The 11543-nt window shown below is 55.3% G+C and overlaps 3 protein-coding genes across 4 annotated transcripts; 2 read left to right on the forward strand and 1 right to left on the reverse strand.

Annotated features, from left to right (window-relative positions):
- Positions 1 to 1910: 1910 nt before the first annotated feature.
- On the forward strand, positions 1911 to 2738 carry LOC120662813 (WAG22 antigen-like). Its single transcript, XM_039941881.1, has one exon. It carries the CDS (start codon positions 1911 to 1913, stop codon positions 2736 to 2738), a length of 828 nt encoding a protein of 275 aa, XP_039797815.1.
- Positions 2739 to 3398: 660 nt separating this feature from the next.
- On the forward strand, positions 3399 to 11543 carry LOC120658325. 2 transcript variants are annotated; one of them, XR_005668591.1, is made up of 5 exons: positions 3399 to 4700; positions 4799 to 4986; positions 5109 to 5447; positions 6146 to 6270; positions 10984 to 11543. XR_005668591.1 is itself a non-coding variant. In XM_039936584.1 (4 exons), exons 1-3 carry the CDS (start codon positions 3600 to 3602, stop codon positions 5416 to 5418), a joined length of 1599 nt encoding a protein of 532 aa, XP_039792518.1. In that variant the 5' UTR covers positions 3399 to 3599; the 3' UTR covers positions 5419 to 5447; positions 6146 to 7513. The 2 variants fall into 2 exon arrangements, 1 of the variants encoding a protein (XP_039792518.1); XM_039936584.1 differs by lacking the exon at positions 10984 to 11543 and having other exon boundaries at positions 6146 to 7513.
- LOC120662814 (secreted RxLR effector protein 161-like) lies at positions 6791 to 7234 on the reverse strand. Its single transcript, XM_039941882.1, has one exon. It carries the CDS (start codon positions 7232 to 7234, stop codon positions 6791 to 6793), a length of 444 nt encoding a protein of 147 aa, XP_039797816.1.

An 11543-nucleotide genomic window follows, 5' to 3' on the forward strand; every position in this document is an offset into this window, starting at 1 on the left:
ACAAAAAAAAAACTGAACAAAAGGAATATCAGAACGTATTACAAACCCATCTATCCATTGTTTGACGGACCTGGACTGGAACCTAGTGGACAGGAGCATCAAGAAAGTACATTATCAACCCTGCTCTCAAATCTTCCATTTGGATCCCTAATATGGGATTGGATGGACCACTTAACCAGATTTAGGTATCCAAGCAGGCCCTTAGGTCCCGTTTAGTTTGTGAAATTTTTTGCATTCGAAAACTGTAGTATTTTCGTTGTTATTTGGCAATTAATATCCAATCATATACTAATTAGGCTTAAAAGATTCATCTCGTCATTTACAGTTAAACTGTATAATTAGTTATTTTTTCAACTATATTTAATGTTTTATGCATGTATTCAAAAATTCGATGTGATGGATACTGTAGGAAAATTTTTGGCAACTAAACAGGGCTTTAGTTAAGAGTCGACGAAACGGTTTAGAATTAATGTTTAGTGACTAAAACTGAAAAAGATGAAGATCCCCAACTAACACGTAATATATTATTATAAAATACGTAAAATATATAATATACATGTATTTTTATATTGTAATCAATATATTTATATGGTTCTCTGTACATGTACGGACATTTGCTAGTTCTAAATTAAAAGGGGATTGAAAGGAGTTCCCTCAACAGGTTTGTTAAACAATATTTAAAGAATCTGATTTTATTTTTAGAATCGAGGGAGTGTATTTTTCTGTAAAAATATGTGACTATCAAGGAAAATGATTTTCCTTTGACCTTGCTAATAATCTGGACCGTCAGTTGAAAAGATCAAAAGGTCCTAGCGTAACGGAGTCTCAAGTCTAGTTTGGGTTTTTTAAAGTAGCTGTCAAATCAAATATTTGGATGTCAATTTGAATATTTGGACACTAATTTAATATGAAATTAATTGTATAAATTGCAATTAGAGCTCTAGACGAATCTATCAAGTATAATTAATGCATGATTAGCAGTGTAGCAGTTAGTGGTGGTCAAATTATGAACTATTTAAGCTTAATAGATTCATCTCGTGATTAAATCACGATTTGCGAAATTAGTTTTGTAATAAATCTATTTTTAATACTTTTAATGGGTGCTTAAACTTCGATGTGTCGGGATTTATAACTGAAAAAAAGAAGCAAACAAGACCTTAGCTGGACCTCGACGGAGCCGTGGCTTGCGAGCGAAGAAACGGAATAAATGCATGCAGTGCGGAAGCTGAACATGTTTCCGTTTAGTTACCAAACCAAAATTTCTGTCACATCAACAGTTTGACCAAATATTGGGAGGGTTTTTCGGACACTAATTAAAAAACTAATTTCAGAATTCACCTCCACGAGACGAATCTTTTGAGACCTTTGACCGCATCATTAGCACATGTGGGTCACTGTAGCACCTATGGCTAATCATGCACTAATTAGGCTCAAAAGATTCGTCTCGTCGTGTACATCCAAACTGTGCAATTTTTTTTGTTATTTAATTATATTTAATACTACATGCATATGTCCAAAAGGGTAGCCACAAATTTCGAGTTGAAAATTTTTAGGAACTAAACGCCCCCTCATCTCGCGCGTTGGGAACCGATGACGTGCTAGCTGCGAGGTCTCGTCAAGCGTCAGACTATCTCCAACAGGTTACCGAAAAGGGCACCCAAACCCAAAATGAGTCCTTCACAGTGGTTTGCCTATCCGAAATCACGCTCCAACGGATCACCCAAACCAAGGGCCCATTTTGGGTACCAGCCGAGACGAGACGCAGAAATGCGTCGTCTCTCTAAGCACAACGCAAATCTCCTCCGTCCTTGAGAGAAAGCAGAGCAAGTTCCGATCCCTCGAGGCGCCGGAGAGCTCCGCCCGGTGCCGGCGAGCTCCGCCCGGCCCTGGCGAGCTCCAGCCGCCACGCCATGGCCGCCACTCCGCCTCGTTCCGCCGCCGTGGGCTACGCCCGAGCTCCGGCCCGACGGGCCGCCGGGAGCCGCTGTCGAGCTAGCTCGCAGCGCCGCCGGGGGTCGTGGCCGTGCGCCAGCAGGGGGAGAGAGGGATGGCCGCGGAGGAGCTTGGCGGGGCGCCTCCGCTGCCTTCGAGGCCGCAGCGCGCGCCCGCGTTTTCCCGCGTCGGAGCTCGGAGGTCGCGCCCGCGGAGGATCACGGCGATGTCGAGCTTGCCAAGATCTAGGCGAGGTGGTGGTGCCCGGCCTGCTCGCACAGAGCTCGACGCTGGCGAGGAAGCAGGCCCTGTGCCAGCCACGGCGCCGCTCTGCGCAGGGGAGGGAGGAGGAGTGCGCGGTGGGGGAGGTGGAGCGAGGAGGGCCGGTGGCGGTGGGGCGGAGGGAGGAGCGGCGGTGCGCGGGCGGCACAGGGAGCAGTGGCGGGGCGGCCTGCATTGGTAGCTGCGGCGGGGCGGCCGGCACGGGGAGCGGTGGCGAGGCCTCGCCGCGCGCGGGGGAGCTGCGGGGTGGCCTGCACAGGGAGGAGCAGCGGCGCGCGGCCTGCACGAGGAGCAGCGGCCGGGCAGCCGGCGCAGGGAGCGCGAAGCACGTGCACGCGCTGCACGGGCGGCCGGGGACCAGCGGGTGCACGGCAAGGCGCAGAGGCCGCAGCGTCCAGCGGGCGTCGCGGGGAGCTGCGGCCGGCGAGGTGGATCCGCATCAGGGAGCCGCCGGCGGGGCGACGCGGGGAGAAGCAGGCGGTGTTTGTGTCGGCTGTTGGAGAAGCAGCTGTTTGGGTCCGTGACCCTTTCCATTCGCACAACCCAAACATAGGAATACGTCTTGTATTTGGGTTCCGTTTATTGGAGATAGCCAGGTTGCCATTACTATCGCTGGCTGACTGCGCATTGACCGTGGCTCGGAGGCTCCTCCGCGAAGCAAATGGGCCGCAGTGCAGCAGGTACAAGCGAAGCGTGTTCCTTCTTGTGCACGCCTTGCACGCGACGCCTTCTTCCTCATCTCCCTCGTCTTAAGGCTACTTCCAACTATTCCCCATTCAACTCCCCTCAAACGTACTATTTACTATATTTTATTACTTCTCTCCAAACAATTCCTCTCCCTATAATTCTTTCTCTCCAACCATTCCCCCATGTCTATTCCCCCTATATACTATCACTCATTAACTAACTATTTTTTATCGTTTTTGAATTTAAAAAAATACATATAGTATTTGTACTGTCATAATACGTATTATTATCATTTTACGGGGCTCAAACGGGATTAATATCGCGACGAAATGGTGTGATTAGAATATAGGAGGAGTTGAAACTCACTCTATATGTGGGGGAAGTTGAAACTCCCCCGTATATATATAAAGGGAGCTATGGGGGAGCCGTTGGAGGACTCGCTCCCCCAAAGCTCCCCCTACGTAGGGGGGAGCGCGGGACCGTTAGGTCGCCTAAACGCTTCCCATTCGTCTCTCTGTCTCACGCACCCTCTTACCCTCCCCCAGCTGGCAAGCTCCGACGAAAGATTCAGGCGGCTGACCTCAACTTCCATGGCCGGCACGTAGATCCACCGACCAATGCCTCGTGCGCATTCATCCATGGGCTTCTGCTTCTAGCTTCTTCATCGACGGTTTGCTACTTCTGCTTGCTCGTTTAATATGCCACTCCATACGTGCGGAACTTTTAGTTACTTTGCGGTAACACTCAAACCTGTAGAGGCTTCGGTTCATGCATTGGATCAATGCAGTGCTAAGATGGCTCGGGCAAACCAGAGATCCTGCGCGCGTTGCCACAGGGACCTCCCGGGCTGCTCCTGCGGCGGCGGCGGGCACGCCCGGCTCCGCCGCAGCCGCGACCCGGCGGGCGGCGCCGACCGCATCAGCTCCCTGCACGACGACCTGCTGCTCCAGATCCTCAACCGCCTCGGCTGCGCCGCCGCCGCCGCCGCCCGGACGAGCCTCCTGTCGCGCCGGTGGCGCGGCCTCTGGACCCGCCTCCCCGAGCTCGTCCTCCGCGGGGTGACACTGACCCCCGGGTCGCTCCACGCCGCGCTCGCGCGGCTCGTCGCCGCGTTCGAGCTCGAGCCCCGAGCCCGGCCGCAGCTCCTCGACGTCCGGGCCCCCGGCTACCGCAGGTTCTCGCCCGCCCATATCGAGTCGCTGTTCGACGCCGCCGCGACGCTGCAGCCGGAGAACCTCGCCGTCAAATTTGTTGGGCCCGTCCCCGGCATGGTGATGATGCTGCCCCGCCTCGACGGCACCAGGTCCATCACGCTGGATGTGCAGGGCGTCTATCTGTTCACGCCCCAGTGTGGGGACATGCCCGACCTGGAGAGCCTGTCGGTTCGTCGCTTCAACACCCTCCTAGCTGGCCTGCTCGGCGGCTGCTCCTCCCTGCGCAGCCTTTCCATCTCCGATCTGCACCTTGACTCAATCACGATCAACCTGCCGTTGCTCGAGGAGCTTGTTCTGTCGGCCACGGTGCCGCTCCGGCGAGTCGTCATCATGGCCCCTAGGCTTAAGAAGCTGGCATTTGAGGCCAGGGCGGGTGTCCTGGACGATTTCGCCTTAAACTACATGGCCCCAGAGGTGGAGGATCTCTCATGGCAATGCTCTAGCCGCGCGTCACATGTTCACTTTGGTGATATTTGGTCCCTGATGCATATGGCCGTGACCATGAAGACATCGGAGCCTCAAGGGCAGCTGCAGCGCAGCCCTCCCTCCAACACCCTGCTGCTCAGCATATCTGAATTGCAGGTGGTGAGTCTCCTCCCCTGCTTAATTTCTCTGCTGTGATGACTAAATTGGCATCATGCTGGTACCTCACGCGCTGCCAAATTGCTGTACATTTTGTTCAGGAACAAGGTGCAGCCCCGAGCTTTGACTTTGAGCATTACATATCATCCGTCAGTCCCATTGCCAACATTTCTGCTTTAGAGCTGTGCATCACCTCCAGGGGACATGTCTGCGGACCACTGGTCCTGCACCTGCTGGAGGTTTATACTTTGATAAAGAGGCTTAAGGTGGACCTCTGTGTAAGCTTCAGGTAATTTGTCCGTCTTTCTCCCTGATCTACATTTTGAACTTTCATCAGTCATGCTGGAGATGGGGTCTTTAGTATGAAACATCAATGACTAACCACACATTCACACTTCAATTTTCCTTTAGGGCGAGAAGACAATGCAGCGCGAACTGCCCCTGTATTCAGTTGAATAACTGGAGAAGTCGGACCCTCTCCTTGACTCATCTGAATGAAATGGAAATTGAAAGCGTTAGAGGGGAGGATCATGAAATTGATATATTGAAGGTGATACTAAGAAGTGCAGCGAGGATTGAAAGGGTGACCATCACGTTCAAGACCAAGTCTAAACAGCACATTCGCCGCTTTTCCAGTAAAATCCAAAGCATCTTGAAGGCACATCCCTCCGTGAAGTGCGAATTGTATCGCTGTTCTGGTGAGCAGGTGTTGTCTGCATGACTAGCTTGCTCGTAGATGCATGTGACAAGGTATGGTATGCTTTTTATTCCAGCCTTGTTGAAATAAGAACTCATGCTTTATTAGCCACTATTCTGCCATTCCTTTATAGTTTGCTTTTATACATTGAAGTTAGGTATGGTATATATACTGGTTATTGTGGCAACATTTTGGATGGACTGGTGTTTATTTTCCTAGGTTTCTTAGTAACCGGCTGTTCCATCGCTTAGGCATGTAGTGATGTGGAGACGTTCTCTGAATGCTACGGTCATGTGCCCATTATGTTTGGCTAACTTAATGTGCTAATGAGGGACTAATAGGTGAGAGTAGATCAGTTATTTATGCTACACTACTGATTCTGCAGCCTGTACAAATGTGGTAGGAAGTCTGTCTACTGCTGCACTTGTCAATCAAAAATCAGGATAGGGGTATGGTATTGTGTACTTGGCTACTTACAAATGCATTTTAGTGGGTTTGTATGTTATCTCACAATTTCAATATAGTTTTCAATTATTTTGTTGAATTAGTACTTGTGCTACTTATAATTTTCTCAGCTCCTTTAAGGATCATTTTCAGTCCTTGGTCCTATGTCAGTTATGTGATGCCAAAAATGTGATATTTTTCGTAGACTATGTTTTTCACTGCGTACAGAATACTGCACTTTTCAAATATGCTACTAAACTTAGTGTTGGCACTCCCTCACACACACACAACACCCTCTTGCTTGCAGGTGGAGAAAGAAGATGAGAGGAAGAAGGACTCAGGAAGAGCACACAAAGTGGAGCTGCTTAAGACTCTGAGCTGCAGCTGCTCTCCTCTTTATAGACACAAGTTGTCAAGGTGAGCATTTACAAGGTAAGGCACTATAGTGTTATGCAGTCTCTACCACTACTAGCTACTGCTGCTACTACTAGTCACTACTGCTACCATGCTGCCAACTGCAGCTGCTACTATACACAATAGTGTTTGCCGCCCAACATTGAAGAGGCAGCCTTAACTGAGCAGGAGCAAAAGCACTTACCAGTGTAGAACCTAGACAAGCTAGAGTATGGGTAATTATCTAACAATTCTTCCTCGAATTGCACTGCTCTTGCTTGATCTCCTCAACTCCAATCTTGGTCCTCAATTCTATGAGTCGAATGCGCCCAAGTGGCTTGGTGAGGATGTCCCCGAGCTGTCGAGATGTCTCGACATACTCGAGCTTGATCTGTCCACTGTCGACGCAATCACGGATGAAGTGATACTTGGTGTCGATGTGCTTGCTCCGGTCGTGGTGGACGGGGTTCTTCGCTAAGGCGATGGCGGACTGATTATCCACCATCAGGACGGGTGCCCGAGCTTCTTCTCCGGTGAGTTCTGCCAGTAGCCGCCCCAGTCAAACTCCCTGGCAACATGCCGCCGCCGCCGCAATGTACTCTGCCTCGCAAGTGCTCAGCGCGACGACCTTCGGTTTCATCGACTGCCAGGAGATCGGGCACGCTCCAAGGAAGAAGAGCACACCAGTCGTGCTTCTTCGTCCATCAACGTCGCCCGCCATGTCGCTGTCGCTGAACCCAATCAGCTCCAGCTCTCCTCTACTTCTCCTTGGGTAGACGAGCCCGTAGTCGCGCGTCCCTGCCACATAGCGGAGCAGATGCTTGACCGCGGTGAGGTGATCCTCCCGCAGCTCCGCCATGAATTGGCTCACGTACCCCACGGCGAACCCAATGTCCGGCCGCGTGTGCGTGAGGTAACGCAGCGCACCGACGATGCTCCGGTAGCTCGTGGCATCCACCAAGGGGGCAGTGCTGTCCTTTGACAGCTTCACCTTCTCCTCCATGGGCGTCTAGCACGCCCTGCACTCGCCCAATCCGCTCCGCTCCAGCAGCTTCCTCGCGTAGGCGCTCTGGCGGAGCGTGATGACATTCCCGGTCTGCTCCACCTCAATGCCAAGGTAGTAGGTGAGCAGACCGAGGTTTGACATGCGGAACATCGACTTCATCTTCTCCTTGAACGCGTTGATGTCCTGCTGCTCAGCTCCGGTGACGATGAGGTCGTCAACGTACACGCTGACGATCACCAGGCCTCCCTTCGACCGCCATGTATAGAGAGCGTGCTCGGTGGCGCACTTGGTGAAGCCGAGCGACGCGAGGCTGGCGTCGAGCTTGATGTTCCACGCGCGCGGTGCTTGACGCAGCCCGTACAGGGCCTTGCGCAGGTGGAGCACCCTGTGCTCCTCGCCGGCGATGACAAATCCCGGCAGCTGCTGCACGTACACCTCCTCGGCAAGCTCTCCGTTGAGGAATGCCGATTTCACGTCCAGGTGATGGACCTTCCAGCACCTCACCGCCGCCAGCGCCAACAGCAAGCGCACGGACTCCATGTGCGCCACCGGCGCAAAGACTTCCTCGAAGTCGATGCCCTCGCGCTGCACGAATCCCTTGGCGACGAGCCGTGCCTTGTGCCGCACCACCTCGCCGCGCTCGTTCCGCTTCACCTTGAACACCCACTTGAGCCCAATTGGCCGGCAACCGGCCGGCGGATCCACCAGCTCCCATGTGCGGTTCTCCTCCACCGCCGCCATCTCCTCCAGCATTGCCGCCCGCCAGCGTGCCTCCTGTTCTACTGCGGCGAAGTTTGGTGGCTCCTCTGCGCTGTCCAGAACTCCAGATGCAGCTCGAGGTCGTCCAGCACATGGGCCGCCTGCCCGGGCGGACTCCCCATGCCAACGATGTCATCCACCAGACGGAATCAGAGTGGCTCGCCGGAGTAATCGGCGTCGATGTTCGGGGAGGCGCTCGGCGGAGGCGTGACGAAGCGAATCGACGAAACGGTGCTCGTTGCGGCGGAGATCGGAGTCCCCTGCCCCGCTCTCGAGGGTGTCACCTGCGCCTCGCTCGAGGGTGTCACCTGTGCCGCTCTCGAGGGTGCCCCCTGCGCCTCGCTCGAGGGTGCCCCCTATGTCGCACTCGAGGGTGTCCCCTGCGACTTGCTCAAGGGTGCCCCCTGCGACTCGCTCGAGGGTGCCCCCTGTGCCGCTCTCGAGGGTGTCCCCTAAGACTCGCTCGAGGGTGCCCCCTGTGTCGCACTCGAGGGTGTCCCCTGCGACTCACTCGAGGGTGTTGCTTCCCTTTCGTCGTGAGCCAGCTCCCCCGCACCGGAGTACACCATGTACTCGACGATGAAAGAGCTGCTTAGGCCGCCTGGCGTCGCTTCCCCATCGCCGGACTCCCAGCCCCAGCACGCCGCCTCGTCGAAGACGACGTCGCGGGACACGACCACCTTGCTGCTGGCCGGGTCGTAGAGCCGATAAACCTTTCTCCCGCGCTTGTACCCTAGGAACACCATGGGAGTGCTCCTGTCTTCCAGCTTGGCGAGGTTGGGCTTCGTCTTCTTCACGTGCCCGACGCAGCCGAATGTCCTAAGGAAGGACACGTCCGGCTTCCTCCCGTGCCAAGCCTCGAATGGCGACGTGCCCTTCAGGCTCTTGGTGGGTGCGCGGTTCAGGATGAACACCGCCATGCTCACCGCCTCGCCCCAGAACACCGCCGGCATCTTCTTGGTCTTCAGCATGCTCCTAGCCATGCCGACCACCGTCTGATTCCTCCTCTCCATGACGCCGTTCTGCTGCGGCGAGTACGGCGCCGTGAGGTAGTGTTCAACGCCCTATCCCGCGCAGTAGAGGCCGAACTCGCCACCGCGATCCGTCCGCAGCACGCGTAGCTTCTTCCCCGTCTCCGTCTCCACCTGCGCCTGGAACTCCTTGTTCACCGCTGGCGCCTTGTCCTTGCTCGACAGTAGTGCAGCCACATGTAGCGGCTGCAGTCGTCCACCAGGAGCAGGAAATAGCGCCGTCCGCCGTGCGTTGCCGGTGTGATTGGCCCACAGAGGTCGCCGTGGACGAGCTCGAGGGTGTCGCCAGCGCGGTAGCTCGCCTTCTTGGGGAACGGCAGCCTCCTCTGCTTCCCGGCAAGGCAGTTGTCGCACAGCTCGCCGGCATGCTCGATCAGTGGCAGCCCTCGCACCATGCCTTGCCGCGCCATCCTGGCCAGAGCATCGAAGCTCAAATGGCCGAAGCGCACGTGCCAGCGCCACGCCGCATCGTCGCACCTTGCCGCCAAGCACACCGGGCGCGCAATGCGCAGCGCTAAGGTGTAGAGGCGATTCCCGCCCCGCTCGACCTTGGCGAGCAGCTTCCGCTCGCGGTCCCTGATCCGGAGCACGCCGCCGTCGATCAGCACCTGGTAGCCTCGCTCGTCGAGCTGGCCAATGCTGACGATGTTGCTCCGGAGCTTGGGGATGTAGTACACATCCGTCAGCACCTTGTGCTCGCCATTCTTGCACTGGAACACCACCGTGCCGCGCCCCTAGATGTCGACGCCGGAGTTGTCCCCGAACTTCACGGTGCCGACGACTCCGGTGTCGAGCTCGGAGAAGGCAGCGCAGTTCCCGGTCATGTGGTTGCTCGCGCCGGTGTCGAGGTACCACTACTCCTATGTCTCCTCCTCCGCCCGCCCGAGGTTGACCCGCGCACGCGGCTCGTCGAGCTCGACGCGCCCGCCGCGGTCCTCTGCCTCGGTGTTGATGGCGCAAACTTGCGCCATGAGCAGCGCAGGCTCTTCCTTGTCATCCTGGGCGAGGTGCGCCCGCTCCTGGCGCCGCGGCTCCTTGCAGTCGCGGGCCCAGTGCCCGATCTTGCCGCAATTGCGGCAACAATCCTTGTCGGCGGTACGATCTCCGCCGTCCTTGCCGGCGCCCTCCGCCTTCCGTCGTGGCTTGCCGCACCGCCTGCCGTGCGCGCCGCCTCTGCCGCCGCTGCGAGAAACAGAGGAGCCCCCCTGCTTCCTCTCGCTTAGGCGCGCTGCCCACTGCTCCTCCGTGAGCAGTAGCTGGCCGCCGGCGGTCGTACGGGCGGGGGCCTCCGCACGGTCCTCGACCGCCTTGAGCCGGCCGGTGACTTCCTCGATCGAGAGCGTACTCATGTCGAGCAGCGTCTCGATCGAGAGCGCAATCTGCGCGAATCGCGGCGGCACGACCTGTGCTACCTGGCTCACCAGAGATGTGAGCCGCAGCGCGAAGTCCTCGATGGCCTCGCCATCGCAGAACGCGATAGCCTCATACTCCCGCCGTAGCTGCTGCGCCTTCGCCTTGCGCACGCGGTCGCCGCCGAGCCGCATCGTCTCCAGGCTCTCCCACGCCTCCTTGGCGGAGTCCTTGGCGCCGAGCGGGACGACGTACTTGGTCGGCACCAACTTGAGAATGGCCTCCATGGCCGACTGGTCGTCTTCTTCGTCAGCGGTGCCCACGGTCACCGCCGCCCACAGGCGCCTCGCCTTGAGCATCACCTTCATCAGCACCACCCACTCGGCGTAGTTCGTGCGAGTGAGCATGGGGTACTGCGCGCCGCCAACGTCCCGCACCGTCTTCTTCACAACGTACGTCGTCTGGCGCCCACGGCCACGCTCCTGAGAACGCCCACGCCTATGCTCACGATCCAGGGAAGCCATAGCCACCAAGCTCGAACACTCAAGCTCTGAATATCACTTGTTGGCACTCCCTCACACACACACAACACCCTCTTGCTTGCAGGTGGAGAAAGAATATGAGAGAAAGAAGGACTCGGGAAGAGCACGCGAAGTGGAGATACTTAAGACTCTGAGCTGCAGCTGCTCTCCTCTTTATAGACACAAGTAGTCAAGGTGAGCATTTACAAGGTAAGGCGCTATAGTGTTATGCAGTCTCTACCACTACTAGCTACTGCTGCTACTACTAGTCACTACTGCTACCATGCTGCCAACTGCAGCTGCTACTATACACAATAGTGTTTGCCGCCCAACATTGAAGAGGCAGCCTTGACTGAGCAGGAGCAAGAGCCCCTACCAGTGTAGAACCTAGACAAGCTAGAGCATGAGTAATTATATAACACTTAGTCTCGTGACCATGTTTTCTAGATGATTTTCTTTGTTGTGACTTGCGATACTTGATAGAAAAGATACATTTGGAATGAACTTATCGAATGAAAAAGTATTAATAATGTTATCTTTTGGGCAATCTATCCCTGGAGCATTATTTTAGGGGAAACATGTAGTAGAGCCCTGCTGGACCATGCTTTTATTAGTAGAAATTGTGGACTTAAATTATGTGACAAA

Source organism: Panicum virgatum, chromosome 2N (genome assembly GCF_016808335.1).
Source record: "Panicum virgatum strain AP13 chromosome 2N, P.virgatum_v5, whole genome shotgun sequence".
In the NCBI taxonomy this organism is placed as follows: domain Eukaryota; kingdom Viridiplantae; phylum Streptophyta; class Magnoliopsida; order Poales; family Poaceae; genus Panicum; species Panicum virgatum.

Excerpts from the sequence above, each read along its gene's own strand:
- LOC120658325 (XM_039936584.1), top strand. The coding sequence starts at position 3,600 with ATGCCACTCCATACGTGCGGAACTTTTAGTTACTTTGCGGTAACACTC. Across the intron at positions 4,701-4,798 it reads GCATATCTGAATTGCAGGTG|GAACAAGGTGCAGCCCCGAG; the intron begins GTGAGTCTCCTC and ends CATTTTGTTCAG. Across the intron at positions 4,987-5,108 it reads GACCTCTGTGTAAGCTTCAG|GGCGAGAAGACAATGCAGCG; the intron begins GTAATTTGTCCG and ends ATTTTCCTTTAG.
- LOC120662813 (XM_039941881.1), top strand. The coding sequence starts at position 1,911 with ATGGCCGCCACTCCGCCTCGTTCCGCCGCCGTGGGCTACGCCCGAGCT.
- LOC120662814 (XM_039941882.1), bottom strand. The coding sequence starts at position 7,234 with ATGGAGGAGAAGGTGAAGCTGTCAAAGGACAGCACTGCCCCCTTGGTG.